We start from the raw sequence: 26,372 nt of genomic DNA, 5'->3' as shown, positions 1-26,372 counted from the left end.
TGAGGGCAAAGACAGATTTTTATTGGCCTCGGCTTTGACGAGGACTGACGACCCCTGCAGACACGAACAGAGTAACTGTAAACAAAGTCCTTGCCAGCACTCCGGCAAATTCAGAGAACACACACACATCAAAAGGTGGATTCAATTTTTATATTCTTTCCAACACTAACAACTGCTTCCAGATTTTCTTTATACTCTTCTCTGTGCTTTCAGCTCAGTAAAAGTTAGAAAGAATAATACGTTTGTAAACGGCGGTACCAAATTGTACAAAATTGACCAGACCAGGTGGGAAGATGATCATTTTACAAAATACTATAACATCACCAGCATTAATTGAAATTATTTTTCCTTTTTTGGACTTCCAAGTCCCCTTGGCAATTTTACCTACGAAAATAACATGCATCCAATAGAAAACAGGTATTCTAAATACATTTTCTTTATGTGACATATTCTTGTTGTGTATATATGTCATGAGAAATTTTAAAAATAAGTCACAGTAAACCTATTGAACTTACCCACAAAATGGGGTAAGTCAGGACAGATTGAATCCAAGACACACTGTCCCCTGGACCCGAGGCCACAGGCATGATGTCACAGGAGGTGCATTTAAAGGACAGTCCACCATGCCTCAGAAAGGACAGGGGACATAGAAATGCTAAGAGGAAAAGTTCCTGCACCCACTGGGAGAACAAATGTGCCATTCTGCCCTTGAATGCTGTGCTAAGACATCTTAACATTGCTGGATTACACGGCCCGGTTGGCTATACGACCCATCTTTAAAGCTGAAATAAAAATTGTTAGAAAAATAATTTGATCAAGGATAATGAAATTTTTTTTTTTTAACAAAAAGTTAAAAATACTCGCGTACTCTAATCTTTTCAGGCCCTCGGTTTTGGTTTTGGAGTGACTGTCAGCACTGTGTCAGGCGCACACGCTGAAACCACGCGAGCACCACCACGGAGCTGCCCTGCATGCGAGTGAGACTTCTCGCGACAATGACTGCTCAACAGCACGATGTTAACGATTTCTCTTCAAGGCCTAATCCTGACAGAACTTCCTTGCAGAGCAGACAGAACAAAGCTCGCACTCCCTTCTCCCCAGGGTCTTCGTCGCGAGTCAGCCCACTGACACCCCAGACTGGCCAGTCACAGCCTCGGCAGATGAGGCCCCCATCAGGTGGGTGGAAACCAGTCAGGTCGACGCAGCGCTGCAGCCCAGGGGCCTCCCTGTCCTCCCAGCCGAGGCGGGGACCACGGGGATGCTGGGCTCCTCCGTTGGGAGCAGCGCAGGGGCTGGCCAGGGCTTTGGGGAGAAACTGGAGCAAACGGGGAGGCAGCTTTCATGCTCAGGAGCCCCGAGGTCCCTGGGGCAGTGCAGGCTGGGGACGCACCGAGCACCCGTGAGCCAAAACTATGGGTCCCCCAGGTCACGCAGCTCCTTTAGGTCTGCGATCTGTTCTTGTGGACGCTCCGGAAAGAGCCAGCGGCCCAGCGGCTCGCCTGTGACCGTGTGGCTGGATTTCTGCATCTGCATCCTCTCCATCACTCAGGCTCAAGGGACAGACGCAGCTTCCCGAAACAAGGTCATCAAGTGAGCACTGCTCTAAGTCGCACTTCTGTTTCTCCAACTAAAGCCTGGGCGCCTTCCACCCCCGCTTTTTGTAATTAACTAAAATTAGAACTGTATAAAAATCTGTATGTGCAAGCTGCAATATTTCAGATAAAAGGTAGCTATGAACAAATAAATATGCACAAACAATATTAAGGGCTGCTAATTCTGCCTTCCAGCAGGAACTCAGGTTTCCAAACACTGCTGCCACACTTCTAAAGAAGTGAGTTTAACTGAAGTTGGGAAAGCTGCTTTTGGAGACGCCAGCCATTTAGGTCGCTGGCTCAAACATCCATATGTAAAGAGCATCCAGAGGCCAATGACCTGGGAGGAGTGTGCTCGGCCCCTGGGGCTGGAACCCCAGGGGCAAGCCAAGGAGGGCTCTGGCTCTCCCCAGTGAGGACACTTTGGGCTGGCCTGAGAGGTAGGAAAATGGGGAAGGAAACAAGACAAAGGCAGGAGGGACGCCCCCAGGGCAGAGGCCCTCTCCCTGCCCCCATTTGCAGGTTCACCCCCAGCTGAGTACGCATACAAAAACTACCGTATTGCTGATTTGGTTACAACAATCTTCTGTATCACAAACACCAAACACCCACAGAACATGGGAATGAAGTCGTACATGCTTTTTAAAAGAAAAAGATGACCCTTAGACTAAAAACAGCCAGAAAACCAGCCTAGCATGGCAAACACAGCAGCGAGCACCAAAGCTTTGTGTACCGGGTGGCTGGTGAGGAGCCCCCTCCCAGCTCTGACTGGGCCGCCAGCACCCATTACTGAGAGTGATGGGCAGCGTCCTCTCAGTTCACACAGCTCTCAGGCCCCTCGTGGGGATCACTGAAGCTACCCCGAAATGTGGAATGTGGCGAGCTCAGGCACAAACACCGCTTAGAGCAAAAGCTTCAACCAAGATGCCCACAGCCCCTGGTGGAAGGACGGAGAAGCAGCGGTATCACAACTCACACTCAAAATCTCGTATATACAATTTATGGGAATTTATAAAACAATAAAAAAGGCCCCACCTTCATAAAGTTATAATTTATAGAATATTCTGTAAAAAGCAGTCTTTAAAAGGACTCTGTCACGACCCTAGAAGAAGTCCATAGCTGTCGGCCTTCTCTTTGGTGTGGCGCTCAGCGGTTTCTTGGTCCCCAGGGGGGTGCTGGCAGGTGAGCTCCTGGGGGTCTTCAGCACCCCATGGAGGGGTCTCTGCTCAGGGTTGAAGGCCACTCGGGAGGGGCCTGTGGGACTGACCAGGATGCTCTTGTCCGTCTTCTTGAATTCTGCCCAGATGAAAGCAAGGACACATTAACAGGTATGATTCTTCTGTCCTGCCAACCTGCCCAGATGGTGTCCCGCCTTGGTGCTGTCACAGCTCACGCCCCGCGGCTCAGTGGGCCCTGAGGGCTCTCGGAGGCCGTGGAAGGCCCTGGTGCGGCTCCTTCACCACACCAATGTACTCTTACACGGAAGCGCCCTGAGGGCCTGGGCAGAATCCGAGGGCGCACCAGGGAGGCAGCTCCCAAAAGGGGGAACTCTGGGAGCTGGGGCGTGTTTACGGAACATGAAGAATTAGTGAATCCCGAGTTTGGGTCTGGGACGAATCTGAGGTAGATATAAAGAGTGAAAGGAGGAGCTTTTCCTGCCGGCGGGTTTGCTCCTCCCTCCCTCTGCAGCTCTAAAGACAAGGCCTCGGGAGGGAGCTGCGTGGGCTCCTCAGGCCCTTCAGATGGGCTCTCCTCTCTCCATGCACATGCGCGTGCACAAACACACTGACTTGTGGTCCCTGAAAAGAGTCAGGTCTTCAACTCATATACTTTTAAATAAAAGTTTGGTTTCCTTGGAAAAAAACAAAACAAATGGATCGCACCAATATGAAAAGCAGTAAGACAAGAACATCCCTCTTTCTCCCTCTCCTCTTGGGCAGGGTGGTTCCAAATTTTAGTACAGGCAACTGCAGCCTACAGACCATGAGATCTCAGGCCGAGTTGGCTTAAAGTATTCTAGGACGGCAGGCCTGGGAGGATGGCTTCACCATCTCCTGCCAGGCAGCCTCCTTTCAGGGGGCCCCAGAAAGACCCCCTGCCCACTGCCCTATCAACTGTCAACCGGGGCTGACTTCTTTTTTTTCCTAAGGTGTGCTTCTTTTTTTTGGTGAGGAAGATCGGCCCTGAGCTAACATCTGTTGCCAATCTTCCTCCTTTTTTTTTTCTTCTCAAAGCCCCAGGACATAGTTGTATATCCTAGTAAGTCCTTCTAGTTTTTCTATGTGGATGCTGCCATAGCATGGCTTGATGAGCAGTGTGTAGGTTTGCGCCTAGGATCCAAACCTGCAAACCTGGGCTGCCTGAAGCAGAACCTGGGAACTTAACCACTCGGCCACGGGGCTGGCCCCAGTGGCTGACTTCTGACTCAGGAATGGGTCAAGACCCTCCTTCCCCCGAAGAGTGGACCCCAATGTGGCCTTTGTGGAAGGAAAGCAAAGCCCACACTCACCTGCAGTCATGTTTCTGTTCAGGCCGAAGGTGACCTTCTTGGAGCTGGACGGTGTTTTGTACAGCTGCAGAAGGACGACAGAAGCACAGGAGTAAAACGACAGCCGCGGAGGCGCTCAGTCTGTCTGACTGCAGCGTCCCTGAGGACCCACAGGCGCCCACTGGCCCATGGGGCAGCCTGCAGCGCAGAGGCCACAGGGCCGCTGTGTCCCCCTGGTGGCCTGGGTCAGGCCCAGGGCCTCTGGGAAGCATGTTCATGGCAGGCAGTGCACAGCGCCAGCACTGCTCTGCACTAACCCGGTTCATTGCTGGCCACGTGCTTGCGGGTCCCGGGGAAGAAAGCAGAGGGGGATTACGACGTTTGAAACCTCCTAAGTAACAGGACAAAGCTTACCGCTGAAAAACTATGAGCAACTCCCACTCACTGTGTCCCAGAGCTTAAACTTGTACATGAAATTGACTAGACTACACCCGTAATGGAATCTAACTTCAACGGGCGATGGGTTTCCCAACTTCCCGTGCACGAGGACTCCAAATTGGATATTCTAACAATTTATCAAAATTAACCAAGTTGTTTCCTATTTGAAAACTCCTACAAGTGGACCCATTTTGCATTACAAAGCACTTTCTCAAATTCCTTCCTAGAACCCCACATTTCTGTGTGAATCTCATAATTCTGCCTTACACCATTTTTGCTTTAATACCATAAACACTCTGCGAGAGGAACTTGGCTTCTGTAAGCCCTGAGTCCTTTGGCAAATACACCTAAAATATCTTATGTACAAATATGAACGCAGATGGTGGTGATTCTGCTGGTTCAAAGCTATTTAAATTGCACTGAGTTCTTCTCAAAATGTCCACCTGCTCGTGAGTCTCCCCAGCAGGGCCCGCCCAGCACGCCGGCCACCGCAGCAGGCCTCTGCCCCACGCAGCTCCACCAAGACGTCTACCTCTTGCAGGCAAACCCAGACTCGCCTGCACAGCTGCCCAGCCCGGACCTTGCTCCACCTGCCAGGGGCACTTGGCAGAGCCGACCACTTCCTTCACGAGCCCCCGCCCCTGCCCGGCCTCGCAGAAACAGTGACTGCCCCACCCCCACCCTCACCACGACCACCCTGACACCCGTGTCCTTGGCAGGGTCCTTGCCCGCCTCCTCCAAGTGACTTACAAATCCAGGGCTCTTCAGGGCTTCCTTCCTTCCCCCTTTCACTACCCTTTCCTCTAGATCTCACCAAATCCCACAGGTTCTAAGACGCGGCACCCCTGACCCTGCCGATACAGAATGGGCATCATCAGCGGCACCTGAGATTCCCCCCGACCGATCTCGTGGCGTTGGCCCCCTGACCATGATGGTCCCTCAGCCAGTCCCTGACCGCCCAGAAACAAGCACATGCTACAGGGCTGAGACCACAGCCCAGAGCCGACCAGGCCCGTGGAACCCAGCACAGCCTAAACAGTAGACCTGGGCTCCTTGACAGGAACCTGCTCACCGTGGACAGCAGCAGAGGCCAAGCGGCCTGCAGAGAGTGCAGCTGGGGCCAGGAGAGCAGAGCAAGGCCCAAGGCCCAGCATGGAAAGTCCCTTTCTGTGCCCTTCACGGGGGACCGGGCTGTGCCACTGTGGGGACGGGCAGCAGAGGCAAGGGCCAAGTGTGGCTGGAGTGCGTGTACCTGCACGGCAGGGTTCGGAGAGGAGGCGGCAGTGCTGCTCTTAGCTTTTCTGAAGAACAGGGGCTTTGGTAGGAAGGGGGCGTCAAACTTCACAAAGTCATTCTCTCTCTTCATCTTCTTCTTCTTCGAAGGGCCGAAAGCCCCACGGGAGCCCTACATAAGCGAGGGGCGAGACAAGAGGGAGAGGTCACACCCACGCACACAGGAAGTGAAATTAGGACGGGAGTGCAGACAAAACCGAGGGGGGGGCCCACATGATGCAGTGTGTCTCAGATGAGCCCATCCACCAGCTCAGACAGCCCGCACCCTGTTTCCTGTCCCAGGCTTGCAAACACCTTGTTTACTCAGCAGAGCGCAGACTTCATGCACAAACTACCACCTCTCCATCGTGGCACCACGCCAGCAGGGCGGGAGATTTCCTCTCTCCAGCCGCAAGAAGCCTTTTTATTTTGTCTTCAAACTTAGGCCCTATGTTCTGAAGATTTCTGCCTTTCAAACACCATCTGTTAAATACTAATTCATTTTCTCATTTCTGACAAAAGACATCACTGTCCATCGAAAGACTGGTATGAAAGAGGGAGCGTGATGACCTGGTTAGGCTCTGTGGTCCATCGCAGGCAGGCTGAGAACACTCACTGGGTGTTTCACAACTGACGGCCACCCACAGCAAAGACCCTGCTCTAGTTCTGGACCCCAAGGGCCTGGGAAACCCCGTGCAGCCGATGTCACACTGGTGGTTTTGGCAAGTTCTCGGTGTCCCTTAGCAGGACCCATGGTGCCACAAGTGAGGGGCAGAGCCGGGAGCCCTCTCTCTGTGCCTCCCCGCACTAGCAGAGATGTAGGGGGCACGTTGAGCCCCTTCGGGAGGAAGGCCTCCTTTGCCCGTGACTGATTTATCAACTGTTTCCATGCCTTCTAAGAGGGGTTGCCAGCAGCCCGAGACATGAGACAGGAAGGAGGAGCTTTCTCTGACACTCCTAGTGAGGAGCGAGCAGCACATGAGCAGCGAGTGAGGCCGGCGGCCGGAGAGCCGAGGGCAGGTTTTACAGGACAGCCAGGTGGTCGGAGGAGGTCTGGGACTGGAGCAGACTTCCCCAACTCCAGCTGAGTGCTCTGCTGGCCGACCTGAGACCTTTTACTGACCATTGGACAGGCCTGGAACCAGCATTTGACCAAGTCTCCATGAGTTCCCCTAACAAAGGCCTCAGTGTCCTGACCGCTGCAAAGCAGTACGTGCAAACACAAGTGCTCGACGAGGTCAGCACACGCGCTCTGGAGAGGGCCAGGGAGCATGTATCTTCAGCGTGTGGGCCATAAGGTATGTCACAACCACCCAGCTCTGCTGTTGAGGAGCTGAAGCCAAACTTTTGGGCTTCCTCTTTTGCCCAAGGGGCCTAAGATTGGACATGAGTTGAAGGATAAGAATGAGGCCAGCATTTGATGGAGACACACACCTGCCTGTTTATACTGCAGGGCAGCGGTGCCTGCCTTCCATGGGGACAAGTCTCCCAGCTTGATGCAGGCGCCGGGGAGGGTGGGAGTGTGGATGGTGGCGGGGATGGTGGGGGAAGGAGGAGGCGGAGGTCGTCAATGACGACTGTCTCGGCCACTGAGATGGGTCATCTGTCTATTTACTCATTGGAAAGGGTGTTAGAAACCATGACTGCTCCTTAGTCCAGAGGTCTGACCTGTGCCCATGCCCCCATAAACAGGGGCCCAAAGAGGCAGGGAGTCCTGACGCTCCTGCAGGGAAGCCTCAGCCACCCCTGCTTGGGTCCAGCTGCCTTACCAGAGCCCGGATGAGCTTGACTTCGGATTCCAGCACTCCACTGTGTTCCACCAAGTTGGACATCTCTTTCATTTTCTTCCTCTTTTTCAAGATGGCAGTTTTCTGACTGGACGGGTCATAGAGGTTAAGGGTGCCAGGCTCCCCCTTCTTCTTCTTCAGTCTCCCGCCCTGGGGCAGGGTGGCTGGGCAAGCCCCTCCATCTGCTGGGTTCGCCAGAGGGCCCTCCTTCTGGGGCGGGGGCCAGGCCAGCGTGGGCGGGCCACGGCCATTGACTGGGAGCGCTCCGAGCTTCCGCTTCTTCAGGACGGGGGCTCCGCCGGCTGGGGAGGCTTGTGGGGCAGGTCTCTGAGAACGGGCACTGCAGGGGCCACCCTGAGACACATCCTCCAGAGGCGACGCTGCCACTTCTGTGCTCTCCCTCTGGAGCCCTGCGCTCCTCTTCCTCGGCCGTTTCCTCCTGCTGTGCATTAGTGGGTGCTCCACGCTGCTCTGCCCCAGGGGGCTGGGCAGGGCTGCTGCCCACGGCGCAGCCACACTGGCCTCCTGGGCTCCTCCCGGCCCTGCCTCTGGCCCACTGCCCCCATTCTGCTCTGGGGCCGCGGCCTCGCCCTCCGGCCCTGCGCTCGCAGGCTGGAGGTGGCGCCTCTTCTTCTTTTTCCTTTTTCTCTTCTGAACGCAGCTTTTACTCTTTTCCTCCTCAGCATGAAAGAACCTGTTTCCTAGAGAGACAGAGAGACAGATAAACAACACCCCCACGACAAGGCGACAGCAAGGTCTCGCTGGGGAGTCAAGGGCAGCGTGAGGGGCAGACAGAACTTCCCCACATTTTAGCACCAGAAAGGCCTCGGTCCTCCTTGATGCACGGGAACTCCACTAGTTTTCTCATTTAGTCCCATTTCTTCCCTTTCCCAACTTTGATTAGAAACCTTCTGAATGCTTATTTTCATATAAGTGGAACGAAAATAATATTCAGATTTCTATTAATTTTTCAGGCCAAATGGTAAAAACCAGAGATGCAGGGTCGGAACAGAACAAATGCTCCAGCATTCTCCACGTCCGCCCCCACTTCCCCCAGAGATGCCGCTGGGAGTAAATCAGTGCTTTCACTTTAGGGAGGCTGGAACGTGCTTCCACAGAAAAACGAGAAAACTCTCAGAAAGGAGCCTTGCTTTTCAGCCACTGTAAGCTAAAGCTTTTGCTCTGTGATGGCTTATGGCTCAAAGCCTCCCATGACTGCAATATGCCCGCTGCTCCCCGAAGGCCGTGTGCCCTTTTCACCCCCACTAACTGCAAGCTTGTGGCTCACCTTTCTCTCTCTCCATGCTGCTTGTCTCTAAAAGTTTACTTCCTTTTTTCTTATGCCTTCCTTGACTGAGGGTTTGGTCATCCTCATCAGCAGAAATATCCTCAGCAAAACTGAGTTGAGGTACACTGCCTGGTGGACAGAGAAGCCACAACTCTTCAGCTTTCTGAGACCCTTACAACTCGGGCCCCAGGGGAATTAAGAGCCATGGCTCCCCGCCCCCGGGTAGACTTTTAACCCTATTTCTGTCATCACTGTTGCTCACGACTACCCCAACCCAAACCCCAAAGCTGCCGACACAGGAATTATGGACTTGAAAAACCTTTGTCTTTCTTGACCACGGCGAGGGAAAAGATTACAAGCCCTGGGTGGCGCCCTACAGCTCAGCCCCAGGGCTTGGCCAGGCTGTCTTCCACACCAGCTGGGTCTGTGGTGCCTTCCCCATTCGGAGCACTCCAGGTGTACGAGGGGCAGGGGCGGCAGAAACATCGACTTGCTCAAATGTAACCCAGCTGACACAGCAGCTTTTCCCCAGAGGACAACTGACCGTTAAGAGCAAAGGAAAGGGACCCTGAGAGATCAAACTTCCGTCTCCATAAAGGATCCAGATGAGCAGAAATTCACCTTGCTAAAACAACAATACCCCCCACCCCGGGGTCTACCCTCTGCCTGGCGCTGACAGGGAGAGCCTCCCGTTGGGCTCGGCTGAGGTCGCTGGGCTGGGGAAGTGGGGCGCTGGAAAAGGTCCTACGCTGTGGGGCTTTCATGGGCTTCTGCTCAGCTGAGCAGTGAGCGGTGTTAACTGACGACCTTTCACAGGTGAAGGCTACTATTTTTGACGTTTTCAATCAACATCGTTCAATCCTGGTTTTCAATAGTTGGCAGAAATGCCCTCGGTGGGGTCCACGTTCATGTCAGATCATAATCAATTCTAATCCTCTCACTTTCCTCACCTTCAGAAAGACCTCGAAATCTGAAAAAGAAAACAACAAAAGTTCATAAAGAAAGCCCTTCCTTCTGTCTTCTGTGAACACAGGCACTAAACTTAAACGTGACAATTTGTTAGTTCACTTTCTTTTTCCTCTAGAAGGGGAGGCTGAAGAGGGAGTGGGATGCAAAGGCCAACAATGAAGGACGAAACTGCCCTCAACCATCAGCAACGTCAAGGACATGGTGATCTCAAGATTCTGTCTTGGCACATCCAAACAAAACCGAAGAAATCAACGTTTTCTTCTTTCTTAGTCTCTCAGGCTGAAGCAGCTTGGAGCTCTGCTTCTGTTCAGTCCTCTTCGTTTACCAAAGGGGGAAATGCCAAGCAGTGTTCTGCTCTCCACGGCTCCGGAGCGTGAGAACAAGGACGCAGGGGGGCTGTGTGCTGCGGGAGGCATGTGGGCTCAGGGCGCAGCACCGGGGGAGTGGCAGGGGTTGAGAGTTGGCTCCGCCCCCCGGCAGCTGAGGCCTCAGGTAGGTGGGTTACCCCAGGCCCTAGTCAGCCCACCTGTAAACGGGGATATTACAGCAGCCGTCTTACAGGGCTTTTCTCAGCATGAAATGACTTATGTAAAGTCCTCACAACAGAGCCTGCTCACAGACTGTGGTCAAACTCAGCTGTCACTTGTCATCAATCACAGGCGGCCACCGGCTCTGCAGCATTGATGGCGACCACACTTCTGGCATAACCAGGCTGGGAGTGAGGGAGGGTAGATAAACGCATCTATCTCAACAGTGCGTTGCAGATAACGCCGGAGCAGTTTATTTACGCTAAGATTTCTTGCTCTCTCAATTTTAGACGTCACCCAGAGACTTCTTTTACGTCACTAGGGAAGAGCTAGAAGTGAAGGGAATGGCTGCACTTGAAGAATGGAACCCAAGGGGCAGGCGGGCGCTGTCCTTGTGAAACCTTTAGGTTTGCATGTGTATACTGCATTGCTATGAATACAAACACGGAAGGACAAAAAAAGAAGACACAAGGTAAGCACGGTGACAGCTCGTCCACACCATGAGATAAAGAGGGGCTGGACTGAGCGGGAACGATGAAAGTCAAGTGAAGCCCTCTCCCGAGCTGCTTACTTTTTGATTAGTCTGGAGAGACGCTTCCTGTTGAAGGGAGGGATGTTTTTCCTGCTGGTTATTTCCAGGAGTCGGTCAGCAACAGCCTTATAGTCAAACTGTGTGAGAAGAAACACAACATTAACCCACAGCCAAACACCACCACCCGACCTGGAAGTCCCATCTCCTAGAACAGACTCCCAGCACACGGCTCTGGGAGCACTCAGTGACGGACGGTCCCAACAACACGTGCTGAGGCGCAGCAACCAAATGCTTAAGCAAGATCTTTGAAAAATTCGCTCTCTTTTTCCGTGGGAGAAGTTGAGTATAATTCTTCCTTTAAAAAAAATTGTGGTGATGGGGCTGCCCCATGGCCGAGTGGTCAAAGTTCCATGCGCTCCGCTTCAGCAGCCCGGGTTCGCCGGTTCGGATCCCGGTGCGGACCTACTCCACTCGTCAGCCATGCTGTAGAGGCATCCCACACAAAAAGCAGAGGAAGACTGGCACAGATGTTAGCTCAGGGCTAATCTTCCTCAAGCAAAAAAAAAGGATTGGCAACGGATGTTAGCTCAGGGCCAATGTTCCTCAACTGCGCGCTGCCCCCCCACCCCACCCCGCCCGCCACCAAAAAAAGTGGTAACATATACCACATACAATTGACCTGGGTGTGTTTCTTTGTAAATTTAATCCAGATGTCCAATTTGCACTTGGTAACATAGTAAACTTTTTTTACTTGGGAATTACCATTGAGCTGGCTTTGTTGTATGGGATAGAGCAGATCTCAGCAATTCAACCCAAAATGAACACTGACATCTTTCAAAATTCCTTCACATTTAACTTTGTCTCCAATAAGCTCATTATGAGGAAGGTGACATTAGTGACTGAAAGGATTAAAGAGGACTTTACACATTAGGCCTTGGTGTTTAATTAGCTCTGACCCTAATTCCCAATGAGCCTGACCACTCCACAGTAAATCCATATTCCATAAAAAGCAACAGTGTACTGACCTGGAGAAGCGGCCCAGTGTTCTCCGAGCTTCGGCAACCATCTCTTTCACCTTCATCACCAACGCCACCTTTTCTGGAGTGACATCTGCCCAGGGCTATGAAAACACACCCAAAGACGACACCCTTCAGACGTGCAGCCAGGACTATTCCAGGGGAGCCACCATCTAATTAGGGGTCTCTTAGTCAAAAAAGAAAATTTCTGTACAGAGAAAAACTCTGCAAGTATATTTATAATTTGCCGAAGATGTTTTTTCAGCCCCTGGACATGAAAAGTCTGGGAGAAATCACACTTTGCATTTTAACTACATCACAGACACAACCTCGGCTGCCTCCAGCACTCTCTGGCACACAGGGCCTTCCTGGGCAGGCTGTGCTGGCGGCGGGCGCGGGCTCGGGTTGGGTGCTCGGGCAGGTGCGAGGAGAGCGGGCTCAGCAGTCCAGCCCTCGTTTCAGAGGAGTCGGGCCGTGGTGGAAATCGACACAGATATGGTAGCACACTAACTTTTCCTGGGGCCGCCTCAGGAGGCACGAGTGAATACTCATGCAACCGAGAGCATTTAAAAAATAATTCAGAGCATTAAAGCCCATGAAGCAGCAGATAAAAAGTACTAATGAAATCTCCTAACTTTTCAAACTTGTACCGTTTCTGGAATCCTGTAAGCTCGTTAGTGGGATGGGCTCAGGGTACAGCCCAGAGCAGACAGCGCAGGGTCCCACACTGTGCAGGTGCTTGTAATGAGCACTGGACACGTAAACTAGGAGAGAAGTTTCGGAAGCGCTCATGAAGAGCGAGAGCATCTCCAGTGTGCACAGAAATGTGGGTAGGAGGGTCCAGAGACAGTTCCCGCAGCTACACAACATGCGATCCAGGCCCTTCAGCTACCTCTGTTGCCTGCATCGAATTTAAAATCAGAATATTTCTCCTTTTCTTTTTAAAAACTTTTGCTTTTTTCTGATTAAAAAATAATATATGATCATTGTAGAAAATTTAGAAAAACAGACAGAAGTACAAAGAAAACAGTAATCACCCATAATTCTGCCACCTAGGACTATTAACGTTTTGGTGTATATCCTTCTAGATTTTAAGGGGACATAGAAATGTTTAAAACAAATCAGACTCCTCCACAGTTTCGTGTTCTGCGTTAAAAAAATTTTTAAATTAAATTTCCTCTGGTCATTAGTTTTTGAAAACTTTGCTTTTTAACGGCTACAAAACATTTTAAAAGCATGGGTATACCCTGAGCAGTTACCTAATGCTGTGCCCCGAGATGCTGTAAACCACTGACAGAGCTCTGATGGGCCTGCAGCTTTAAATGCACACGCTGCACACAACTGCACAGGTATAAAAGGGGAGCAGTAAGAACGATGTGAGTCCACAGTGGGTATTTAAACACCCAAAGAAAAAGAACCCCGAAAGGACTCGGAGATCAGAAAGGAGAGCTACAGAAACAAGTGTGCATTCATAATGTACGGTAAAGGATGTCCCCTGTTGAGGACCCTCTTACAGATCTGAGTCTACATTAGGATATTTAACACATCAAAAAAACAAAAACAAACAAAACCCAAAGCAACAATGATAAAACCCTCGGAGAAAGTGCCCCTTCCTGGGAGTGACAGAAGTGCGTGTAAGCTGCAGGGTCACTAGGCCTCGGATCCGGCCCAGAGGACTGCTGGCCAGGCACGGTACTGTAATGCAGCTCTGCTCCCCTTCTCAGGGGTCCAAGGCAGAGCCATCTTCACGGAACTCTAGGTTGTAGTCAGTGAGATTCCAACAAATGTACTAAAAGTGTTTGTTAGATCATGATTTTATCTAAAAAAAAAAAGGAAATTCTCTTACCTGTCTTCTTTTTACTGATGGTTTTCCTCCATGTCATCTCGTTTTCAGGCATGTCGTCTTCAGAGAGGTCACCATCACCCACTTCGGTTTTCTGTTCCTCCACTGTCTCTTCAGGTACAAAAGGAGACTGATCTACAATGACTTCAAAAACACCCCTAGCTATAGTCTGTACCAATGTCTGGCTGAGGGTGGAAGCACAGCAGAGAGAGCGTGATTAAAATGAATGGTCTGGACTTCGTCGTTCAAAGGCGTGTAGAGGGACGAGGAGTAGAGAACCAGTGCACATTCAATTTCAGCCCGCCCAGTGCCTGGTGTGACCCATCGCCTGGTCAGCAAGCATTTGTATCCCTAACTACACTCCCGTCAAAGCAACGTGGCCTGTCAGGAGCCAGCTCAGAGCTACGTGACAGAAGCCGGGGCACCAACAGTAGACAGAACTCTCGGTGTGATTCCTGAAATGCCTGGGGTCAAATCACAAAGCAGGAATAGCCGAATTACTACTCAAAGCTTCCAATGTCTTGCTGATAGGAATTAAGAGTCTGGCTGTCCTTAGCTTTAGATAACCACCCTAGGCATCCTGTGTCATGCTTCACAACAATCCCCCACCCCTGATAATTAAGTGCCAAGTGAAGCAGTAGAAACAAATATGTGAATCACTTACTCCTTAGTCTTGGCAGCAATTTTGCAGAATGGATCAATAAACTTAAGATTCTGATCTGCCAAAAGCTGTAATTTAGAAATAAAACAGGAAAAAAAAAAATGAGGAAAAAGAAGAACCTTTTCTCCTTTCTGACGTGTCCTTGAAAAAAGGAACCGTTTGCATTTTTGACACAGGTTGAGTCAGACTGAGTAACACTTGTGTCACAATGCCCCAAATGCACTCTGCATGAAATACCCCGACGCTGGGAGCCAGGCTCAAGGTCACGGCTATCCTGCAGCCACTCGGCGTCTTGGCACAGAGACAAGAGAAACTGCCCAATCCAACCAGCACTGTTCTCCCTTCTGCGCATACACAGCCCCTCCTTTACAGAGAAGTTCTATATGGAGACTATCTTATAATTAAAAAAACTCACGTTCACTGCAGAACATTTGTGAAGGAAAAAGTAAAAATTACTCATAACCCCACAGTCAGATAATCACCTGCATACTGAAGAATGTACATTTCATCTCCAGCCTTCTGTCCATTCATACAAGAACATGCTCTTTACAAAGTCATACTACTTGCACAGCTTTCTCTACTGCCTTTAAAATCCCAATACGACAAGCATTTCCCCATGTTATTGAACTCTTTATTGGACTGTGTAGATTGCTTTCAATTCTGTTTCAAGTAAGACTGTCATGTACATCTTCAGGGCAGAATCTCTGTCCACATGTCCCATTAGGTGCTTAGGACACATTCCTAGATGGGGAAGGACTGAAAAAAGATAGGTGGAACCAACTCATGCTGCTATTGTCGCTGCTAACAACGAGTGCCAACCAAGAGCATCTCACTCGCAGCCCACGAACATCTGAGGAAGAGCTAAAGCCCCATCCGGGTGAGCTGTGGTCTCACTACACAGCTGACAGGATGTGGGACTGATGCTTACCTCCTTCCCTCCCACTTTGGACAGTTCATCCAGATAAATAGTAACGAAGTGGAATTTCACTCCATTAGGAGACTGACTCTCAGGATGCAGGACTTCCTTCATCAAGACATCGAGAAAGAGCTTGATTCGGCTAAAGAAAACAATACACAGGTTTCTATTAACTACAGCATGCTGACATTTCTCTCTTTTCCAAGAGAAAACAATAACATCCAGTCTCATGCTAGACTGTATAACAAGTAACGCAAGGCTGAAGAAGTTTTATTATGAGAAAAAGCAATCACTGAAATCAGTACAAAATGCCCACTGTCACGTGGACTCAGCCCTCACAACCTCTCCTGGATTTAAGGTCTTCATGTGTAAGGGTGCTCTGCCTCTCACAGCACTCAACACAGAGAAAGGCAGAGCTCATGCAATTCACAGTTGCTGATTAACTGAAAGGCTTGAAAAACACAATTACTTTAAAAGTTTTAAGGCCACCAAATGCTAATCCAAATAGTTACCAACCTTTCTTCCCAGCCAGTTCGCTTCAGAACTTCAAAGGACTGCCTCAGGACCAGACGGATCAGCTAAAGACAGACAACGTTTGTTACAAAAGGGAAAGTAAGAAATCTTGATCAGCTTAGCAGAATGAGGAGACCAAGGAAACTGGTGTGGCCTGGATCCCAAGAGTGAAAACATATTTGCAACTGTCAAACTTCTCCATCAAAACATAGTAACTAAGGACCCCTAAACTCATCCCCAACACCTGAAAGAGACAAAACAGAGACGCCTTCACGTCCCTGTTCAAACGCTGTCTGACGCTCACGCTGCCTCATGCCAAGCCTGGAACCCGCTGTGCTTCCCATTGTTTTTTAAGGTGCTGAACATTCTTTGTACTTCACAGGAGCTTCTGAAAAAAACCGGGACGAAGGCAGTCTGATCTTACCAGGTAGTACTTGTCCAGGCGCAGCCTGTCTATCCCCTTCCACTCTCGATTCACGGTTTGCCAGAACGTCTGCATGAAGAGATGCTCTGCAGGGAAGAAAAGCCTTTGAACGCTTGGGTTTGGGTTAACATACAGCAAGAACGCAAAGAAGAGAAACAGACTAGGACTGCTTATCACGGACTTTTCTCAACAATTCTTGGGCAGGTAGAAAATCTGGCCAATAATCAAATATGCTCAACATTTTACATTTAAGTAAAAGCATATGATGTTAACAGGAAGGCTGGTAATACCTTAGTTTTCAACTAGAATGCTCTCTGGAGCATTTTTCTTTTTCCACTGCAAAGCCATGTTTCTATTAAAATCAAAGGATTTTCTGAGCCATGTCTACCGGCCCTTTCCAACCATCTATACCTAATAATCAACCCAAAGCCATCATTTTCATAACACTTGTGCGATCCATGTAGAAACTCAGCTTTTCGGTTTGTGTTTAGTGTCAGCTGGGTGAGCTATAACAAAACATTTTATTTTTCTCTTCTGAGCCACGAAACTAACACTATCATCCAAAAATAACTTTTGTTTGTTGATTTTTTTTTTTACTTTACTTCTTTTTGCACAATTCTTTCTTGATATATGAAAACCTACACTGTACTCCATGTGTAGAATTTTGTTCATTACAAGTCAGCTGGGCCCCCGCTAAAATTCAGAGACCATGGAAATTAGCGCCATTAGGTTGGTTTTGTTCTAAGGAGTGCTAAGCAGAACAAACATTGTGCTTTTTCTTTCTTCATAAGTAATCAAAGCCTGAATGCCTCAGAAATAAATTTCGCCCTTTGCTTATTCTTTTCGGTGAAGAGGGGTTACTGTATAGTCTATGTCCAGTGATAACCCTAAATGGCTCGTCTTGAGGAGGCATCCAGAGGTTCCTGCAAACACCGGCATACGCATATAGAGCCTCTAAGAGTGTGAAAGTAACTCAGAATTTGGAGATTCTGGAGGATTGTTATTTCTTCAAATATTTTTTCGAAATCTTTGAGATGTCAAATGTGCTATTCCACAAGACACCTCTCTAACCCTCTTACAGAGTCAGTATCTAGGTTTATCATAGTCCCCACAGGAACAGCTTGTCACCTGACATCTATACACCAGTAGCCCCAGGTCCACATTAAACTAGCCCACTAGGCCACTGGAACTGAAACTTTGAAGGCAGGAGAAGAAACAACACTGAGTAGATCTCCTAGGCAAGTTACCAATGCTGACGAACAAGGAAGTTTTGAAAGGCATGAAAACATTGGGACTTACGAGCCTCTGAGTTGTTAACAACATGGATGAGTTGGGAAATAGTGTTCGCTAGCTCCTCCTGCAAAGGCGGGGTTAGGAAAAACATCGGGGTTATTAGGTGGTAACACTGAGATGACAGCACTGCAGCCTGCACCTCTGCCCGTCTGCTGGGGGATCTCTATCTCTTGTTTTCACTGTCACTTCCACTAACAAGTGTGTATATGAATATGTGAATTTTATCAGATGTGAAATTCCCAATTTCAGTGGACTACTGTGCCAACTTTATATGCCTCTGAGAATTAAATTAAGATGCATGTTTACAAAACAATCTCTGGTTATCACTTCAAATGACCTACAGAAGAAATAAATTAGCTGTCAATTCCTGGCTTTAAAAATATATTATAACTTAAGTTGAGATTCTAGTCTAATCCCCCAAATAATGGAAACGCAGATGCCAGCAGGGAGAAATTGCTGGAGGTTAGACATGGACCCTCACTCCTCAAGGTTCAGGGCGTGGAATCAGAACATCCTCGCCTCGGCTCGCTGAGACAGGCTGTAACAGCCGGGCGCTAGGGAGAGGGGTCGGCAGCCCCTTCCAGGCTCTGTCCTGGGTGAAAGTGCCACCTGAACAGCATGCCCCACTAAGGTGCAGCAAGCTCAGTGTGGGGGGAATTTGGTGGCTGGGGTCTGTGAAGAAACCTGCCTTGGGGAGTGTCAACGAAAGAATTCTGTTTACGAGCTCCCTAAGAAAGAAATATCCTCGTGGGGACTACTACACTTGCCTGGGCCTCAAGTTTTCCTTACCCATTTTAGAGGAACTCCCAGACTTGACAATGATGTTCCTGTTCATCTGTTTTCTTCCCCCACTAAAGCTGTTGGTTGTTACTTTTGAATGTAATTTAAAAATATTTTGCTCTGCTATCCTACTCAAAATATGGTTAGTGGAGTAAAAGCAATAAATCAAGCAAGTTACCACACGGCTTGGGGGAAGTGGCCAAGTTGCACATTCAAACCCAGGCAAGTAAAATCTACCCATGACATCTTATACATCAGAGGGCTTCAAACGGGGTTTCAAGGCTTATCCCTTCCTTCTACACAGGCAAGACCTGCTTTTACACATCAGAACAAAGCTCTTTAAACAGTGGAATCATTTTCTTAAATACTTTTGGTGGTGAGGCCCAGCATGCTCAGCAGACAGGTCCAGATGCAGCATGCACATCTGTGCCGAGTCCCCACCAACTTTAAGGGCGGGGCATCAGATGTGGAGCTGCTGATCACCCTATGAAGACCCTGACCCAAGCAAGGTGGCTGCCTAGTCCCAGGCACCCACTTAAACCATGGCAGAGGTGGGCCTGGAGCTTAGGTAGCTCACAGGATCTTAGACTAGCGCCATGACATTTTTGACTACGAATAATGAAAGAAGATGAGACAGAAACTTTAAAATAAGTAACGTAAAATCTACCATGGAACCTATGAAGTCAATCCTTAATTTATGTGTATTTGCAAAGATAATTAACTTCAATGCCTGGACACTGCACCCCTTTCCATATGGACAAGAGGTGAGAAAGCGAATCCCTGAAAAGCCACGATTTTCATCTGTTTAGGCACATTAGGGGACTGACACAGCAGAAAACGAGTCAGTCTCTTTTATCGATTGGAGCCCCAAATCCAGCAGTATGACAAAGGGAACTGTACGTTACCTGCAGAAGGGGTTCGTCCTGCACCCACATGCAGTAGAAGAGCCCTTTCCATATTTTTAGAAGTTCTTCTTGACTGAAACCTCCTAGACGACAAAAAAAGCACAGAAATCTTAGTCCTCATCTTTCATTTCTTAAAGTTCGGAACTGCCACATAAGCAGTGAAAGTAATACCACATACATTTTCATTATTTCCAAATGTCTTTTTTTATTTAAAGCACATATTTCCTTGTTATTACAAAAGAAACACATATAAGTTATGCAGTTTTATCAGTTATGGGGCAGGTGGTAGTGGTGGCGTGTCCTCATTACCTGAGTAATGTAAGGAAGCAAACATCATCACAACAAAAAATCAACTAACAAAGCGGTCATTTGTAAAATGAGCTCCTCCTAAGTGCCCCTCTCTGCTTAAAACTAGCATCTCACCCTGCACACCAACACTTTCATTTGTCTTGCAAAGTAAAATGTCAAATCCTACAAAAGATGTAGGATTTGCTCAAGTCCCATACAACTGGCCACGGGGAATCTGACAGAGCATTGGGATATTTTGGCAACAAGACCCTTTCAAGGATCCTGCTGTAAGGTCACACTGGGCTGTATCCTGATCTCCCTCCCTCTGCCCCTTCTGGTTATGTTTTCATTTACTGGGCAATTTTAGTTTTATTTTAAGTGGCATCACCTTGGCTAGCCTTGTTCTGCCTCATTATTTGAGCCCTTGACCTCTTCCTGTATCATCTATGATCAAGCTGCAAGTCATGCACAGCCTTCTACCTCCTGGGCCGGCCCCAGGTGTCCTGGAATAATTGCTGAGTGACATAAGGAATCATAAAATCAGGTAATGTACACTTTGAGAGTTTCTAAGCCTATGGAGAACAAACAGAATCCTCAAGTCCTGATGCAGGTTACAAATGGTCCTTATTAATATCTCACTAGGGGCACTAGGAAAAGTCTTTAGGAGCTGCAAAGAAGATAAACTGGGAGAATGTAAACAATCAATGTGATGATCTCAATACTCCAAAAGATCATCAGAAAGTGACACACAGATCCCTTTTGATGGACTGAGGTTATTTAGTGGATTCAGAGTGAGCTTTATACCCGTGTAGGTATTGATTTCTAAGTTCCTAAAGACCTTTCTCACATCAACTACGATGGTGCCTTTTGATTCTTTGTGATAGTTTCTCACTTAAAACCCATACACCAGAAATTATAATAAAATCAGTTTATGAAAGTGCATTTCCTCTAGAGGTTGGGCAAACGATGTGCCAACTGGTTTCTCCCCTCTTGTTATGAATAAACCACACCCGGGGATCTTCTTATTGAGAACACAACTCTGGTGTGAGTAATAAATTCCACCAGAGCTGAGCCAATTGCAGTCATAATTGTAGTAACTTTTTTTGTCAGTGACTTGTGCCTACATTCAGTCATGTTAAGACTATATATTCCTAATGAATTGGTGGATCTCGGTCAGGATCATCAATGGCTGCTAAAAGATTAGATGAAAAAATATTGAGGAACTTTAAAATGGATAAATCAGACCAACAACACCCAAACCCACTGATCCAACTTAACTTGCAAAGATAGACAACTATTCAATAGATGCCAGATGTGATACAGCAGGAATAACACAGCACTGCCTGCTCAACAGTCTTACGAAAACAAAAAGCTAACCCATATCACGTCAAATCTAACTATTAATACTCATTTGCAGGAAATACAGGGGACAGACGAACACATCAAATGAAACCATGGGATGCAGTCAGCAAAACCCTAAATGACCCAGTTCCTCCAACAAATGAATTAGCAGGAAAAGAAAGAGATGGATAAGAACAGTTAGAATGTAAGTCTCAGTGCACGTATCAACCAGACGCAACGAATGAGTCTTGTTCGAATTCTGATTTGTCACTAAAAACATTTATGGGATGACAGGAAAAAGTCAACAGATTGGATATTTCATACTAAGGATTTCTTTTTAAAAAGCTGTGGTAATGGTACTGCGGTTATGCTAAAGAGCCCTTATCTCCTAGAGATACATGCTGAGCTACCTGAAGATGAAATGAGATGTCTGAGATTCACTTCCTAAGAATTTAGGGGGAGGAGGAAGCAGGCAGATTGGACAAACTGGCCAGGTACATAAATGCTGAAGCAGAGTAACGAGTACACTTTTTATATATTTTAAATATTTCTTAATAAGAAGGAAAAAAGAACTGCACGAGATTACCAAAGTGTTATCACGGGCTGTTTCCTTTCCCCTTTTTGTCATTTAGAAAACTCTTCATAAGGAAACTGGAAAAGCATAAACACAATGAACTTAAAAGCAAAAGGGATGTGAACGACACTGGTTCCTGATGAGGCTCGGCACTGGGCACTCCCTGTTTTTGCTGAACACCTAGTAATGATGCTATCCCCTCCAGGGCTGTCCCACCTACAAGGCAGGGCCTGTGGAGGGAGGCAGTGGTCCGGATTGGGTTCACCCCACTCGGAGGAGAGGTGGCAAGCTGGGCTCAGGCCAGATCAGCATGAACTCCCTTGGCCACAGGGCCAGTACAAGAAGGAACAGACAACCTCACTGCAGATAAAGATCCTCTTGTTCAAGCTCTGGGAAAGTCTCTGGCTCTCTCCCAGTACACCGGGAAGAAGACACAGCCAGGACCGGCGCTCAGCCACCTTGCCACAGCCTAACCCCATCTGAGAACAGAACCAATCTCAGGGCAGCAGAGTTTCCTATGGAGAAAAACCGGGTCCTGGTGTCACCAGTTCAGCTCCTGCATGAAGCTGTGCTTTGGTTTTTCCCCTTAAAACTAGTATGGCTTGGATGTTCTCTCAAGCTGCAACTGAAAAAGAATTCTAACCAATAAAAATGTATTTTTATTGCAAAAAATTCATATACATCAAAAGTTATACATTCAAAAGTGCCTTGTTCACTGCTCCTGAGTCCCAGTCCCCTCCCCAGACGGAGCACTGTCATCTGCCAGACGTGCATCTCTCCTATGCATTTACATCACACTTACATGGAGTTCTGTGTGTGTAACCTAAATAGCATCGTATGTTCTACATTGTCTGTACTCTGGCCTTTTTCACTTTAAAATAGCATGGTGTATATTTATCTCCAGACGGTTCTTCTAAGTGCACCAGTATGCCAAACTGACCCTAGGTGATAATTTGGTATACCCAAACATCTCCGGGCAATCCATACCTGTGACAGGCAGAGGGACAATATGATGGGCTACACAGGCTTCTGTAATGGAAAACATCACGTTTTGACAAAGTAACAGGGTGACAGCAGATCCCGGACAGCAGGCAGGAAAGGGAGTTGGATGTGAAAACACATTCTGACTGCTTCATCCTACGTGAGGGAACAAAGCAGAGCGGGAGCAAGGCCTTGGTTAGGCCCCGGCCTGCTCCTCACTAGCCGCGCAGTGTTAGAAAACATCAGCTACCCTTTGAGCCTCAGTTTCCTCCCCTACAATGCAGGTAAGGTTGTGGTTAGGGTGGAAATTAGGAGCCTGCGTGAGAGGCACTTGTATGGCCACATTCCCCCTCAGCTGGCGGCTATGACGACTGCCTCACCCACCTGCTCCTGAAGCTCTTCTCCCTTTTATAACATAAAAAATCACTTGTTTTCACCCAGGAATTTAGCTGGTTAAAACAAGGTACCAATTTTCACAGGATTTAAAACAGAGAAATTCTCACTATTTCATTTCTTTCAGAACTCTGAAGGTGAAGTACATATCTGAAGCACTTTTCGTTCCCAATTGCTTCTTGATCTGTCTTTTCCCCTTGGGGTTGAGTTTCTTAAACTCAATGCAACTAAGTTTCTGACAACAGTACGGGTTTAGTTATTTCAGAATGAATGAGTGAACATGAAAGGGAGACGTGGATACAGTAAATACCAAGAAGCTGTGAGGTAAGAAAATCCAACGGCTACTTTCACCACAAAAGGAGTACAGGAGCCATTTTATGTGGGGGTGAAGGGTTATGCTCAAACTTACACCAGCGTCAAAACATCCACAGCTCTTAGTTATCACTACCGGATCAAGAGACCTTTAATCCTACAGGCAAGAAAAAACACATATTTCCCCTATTACTGCCACCGAATCTAAGGTGCCACCAACTGTAAGACGTACTATTTCACGTGCCACCAAAAGACAGCAAGAACGCAAATGAAACTGCCACAAGGTTGACGTTAAGATACATCCCGATTCTAGCAGATGTCAGATGTTTAAAGTTGCAGAACTGATCAAACAGGGAGGGATTTTTGTCTGGGTTTTCACTGACGTATTACTAGTATGGAGTAATAATAGCAAATAGTAGGTGCTCCATAAACGTTCGCCAAATGCACGAGTGAATGAATAAATAGGGACGAATGAGCCCTAACAAGTAAAACCACACACAGCGACCCTTCTGTGACTGTGGAGGCTCACCACGAGTAGCTAAAGCACCAGAGCGGCTTTAAGCACTTCAAAGATCTCCAATTTGTTCTTAAAATCACAAAGCTACCTATGTTGCTGATGGACAGCTATACATATCGGTGAGTAAAATTTCAGATTCCCTTTACTACGCCTAAGACAAGATGCCAAAAAATTTGACCCTCTCACTCAATGAGATTCAAATGTCAGGCCAAGTTATTTCCAAACTTGTGTTTCTATTTTGACAGAGCACAGCTGTGGCAGAGACCTTGTTTACTGTGTCCCACCATCACCGTCTATGACATTCACTTTACAGATCTTTCTTCGAAAGCCCACTATATTCTGTGCAATGTGGACACAGTGAGGCATAAGACAAGCAACTCTAGGTGTGATGTGTGCTAACCAGGCGGGACTCTGGGGCACTGGCATAAGCACACTGGCCTCATGCTCCTGCATCGCCTCAACATTTCAGATCCCGGGCTTGCTCAGCAAAGGGGTTTGAGCAACAGGCTCTGTCTGGCTGTCTCAGCCCCATATGCATTGCATCTGGTCTTTCTTCTGTTCCTGTGCATAGCCAGGCCCTCGTATGCCTGGATGCGCTCCCGCTTTCAGCTAAGAAAACAGACGGAAGCTCACAGTGTTTTGGGGGAAGAATGACACATTAACAGATAATTAAGAAGCAATGTAGCTAAGTGCTACAATAGAGACATACTGGATATTTCAGAATCCTAGAGGAGTGGGGGTGAGATAGGCAAGGCATTGTGGAGGAGGTGATACTGAACTGAATGCTGGGAGCAGATCAAGGGTGGGAATCTTTTCGGAGTGAAGAGGAGAAGCAAAAGCAGGGAGGTGAGAAATGGTGTACTGTATGCCAGGAACCATGAACGGTTTGCTGCTGATGGAGCATGAAGCAGTCAGGTAGGGGCTGAGCTGGGAAGAGAAAGGAAGACAGATCATGATCTGCACACATGGGATGCTAGCAAAGTAGTGTTTTAGGAAGATGACTCCTGGCTGGTTGGAGGACGCGTTCAAGGCGGGGACAAATGGAGTTACAGAGATCAGCTAGGAAGTAAGCAAGAGCGGAAGTCCAGATGAGATAAAGAGGGCCTTTGGTTAGAGCAGAGTCATTCAGCAGTAGGACCACGGGATACCGGATGCAGGGTGGAGGGAGAGGACAGGGAAGAGAGGAGTCCAGGACAATACTGTGCATCCAGCTAGAGTCTGAATGGATGACGGGACCTAGCAACCAACATAAGAGAGCACAGATGGCAGAACAGCAGCAGACGAGAACAGGTCTTGGGGGGAAGAAAACGAGTTACTTTTGGGCATTCTGAGTCCGAGGTGCCTGTGGGACATCCCGGTGGAGATGCGAGGTTAGCAGGGACTATCTGAGCTGAACGCAGCAAAGGTTTGGGTTAGAAATTTGGGTTTAGGAACCTTCAGCATCTATGGGATACTTGAAACCAGCAAAGTAAGCTAAATCTCTCACGGAGATCCCTAACAGAATTGAAGTCAGGAATTTAGGTCTTCATTCCTCTTTCTAGCACACTTCCCATAAAACTGTATTTTCTTTTTTCTGGGTAGTCTTTTGCGACTTCTTTTCAAAATAAAACAAACCAAGGGCAGATAATAACTATTCTTTCAAGTAGACTCTAAATATATTAGGATTACCAGTAAATAAGTCAAACTTTATCTAAGAGCAACATAAAACCTCTATCCATAGTGCAGTTCATACCTCATGTGCTCACCCAAGAGTTTACAGAACATATTTTGGGTCGGGTACATGAAATCCTTCAACGGCACCCCACCAAAGTAAAAACCCAAACTACAAAGCTCCATGTGACCCGGCACCGCCTACTTTTCCACCTCCATGGCACAACACCGCCACTCTCCCCGACTTACTGGTCCTCCAGCCATTCCCTAGGACATGCTCCGCGCTTCCCTCCCGCCTCTGCTCAGCTCTGTTGAACATCACCCAGAGAGGCTCCGCCTGTGTAGAGGAGCTCCCTCCCGCCCTGATTTCCATGCCTCTTGCTGCCTCACACGAGCTCAATTTTAGTCATCTATGCCCCCTAGCTTTACTGGCACAAGTTCTTCGAGGGAAGGGATTCCGTCTTCTCTCCTGGAGCCCGAGCACCTAGAGGTGTGGGTCACAGGAAGGCGCGAATCAATGAAGAGCACACCAGAATAAATCAGGCGGGACTAGCGATTCAAGGTGCAGGCTCGGGCCCGGACAGGCTGGGTCTGTTCTCGGCTTCCCGACTCGCCGTGACTTCCAGCAGAGTACCTAACCCCTGCGGCCGCAGCCCCTCAACCCTAAGACCGGGCTAGACCCAGCAGGAAGCGATGCCCACGGTGTGGACACAACCGGGGCCACGGCAGGAGTGCGAGCCGGTGCCCGACGGCTTCCCTGCTCCGCCGGCGGCTCCCCCCGGCCCCGGCCCCCGGCCCGGCCGCCATGCGGCGCGGCTGACCGCCGGGCGCCCACCTGTCTCCCTCTGCGTCTTCACGCTGAGGTACTGGCGCAGCTTCTTCACCGCCCGGTCCCGGATGCCCTTCTCGTGGGACGCCAGCCGCTGAGCGAACTGGATCTCGGCCGGCTGCATGGCGGGGGCCATCGCGCGCGCTGGGGCATCCCCGGCCGCAGCCGCCGAGGCTCAACCTCCAGCTGCCGCCGAGCCGCCGCCTCCGTGCCGCCCCTGCCGCGACTGCGCAGAAGGCGGCG

The 26,372-nt window shown here is 48.7% G+C and overlaps 1 protein-coding gene across 2 annotated transcripts; it reads right to left on the bottom strand.

Annotated features, from left to right (window-relative positions):
• Positions 1 to 26,371, bottom strand: RRP1B (ribosomal RNA processing 1B). 2 transcript variants are annotated; one of them, XM_014736408.3, is made up of 16 exons: positions 26,136 to 26,371; positions 19,245 to 19,327; positions 17,566 to 17,623; positions 16,267 to 16,352; positions 15,846 to 15,907; positions 15,342 to 15,471; positions 14,417 to 14,481; positions 13,756 to 13,937; positions 11,919 to 12,013; positions 10,933 to 11,030; positions 9,816 to 9,835; positions 8,866 to 8,994; positions 7,560 to 8,278; positions 5,771 to 5,923; positions 4,102 to 4,165; positions 1 to 2,888 (listed from the first exon to the last, which is right to left on the bottom strand). In XM_014736408.3, exons 1-16 carry the CDS (start codon positions 26,263 to 26,265, stop codon positions 2,695 to 2,697), a joined length of 2,268 nt encoding a protein of 755 aa, XP_014591894.2. In that variant the 5' UTR covers positions 26,266 to 26,371; the 3' UTR covers positions 1 to 2,694. The 2 variants fall into 2 exon arrangements, with proteins under 2 accessions (XP_014591894.2, XP_070108234.1); XM_070252133.1 differs by lacking the exon at positions 17,566 to 17,623 and having other exon boundaries at positions 26,136 to 26,355.
• Between the last annotated feature and the right edge of the window lies 1 nt (position 26,372).

Source organism: Equus caballus, chromosome 26 (assembly GCF_041296265.1).
Source record: "Equus caballus isolate H_3958 breed thoroughbred chromosome 26, TB-T2T, whole genome shotgun sequence".
Taxonomy (NCBI): Eukaryota; Metazoa; Chordata; class Mammalia; order Perissodactyla; family Equidae; genus Equus; species Equus caballus.
This window is presented reverse-complemented; position numbering and strand designations above follow the sequence as displayed.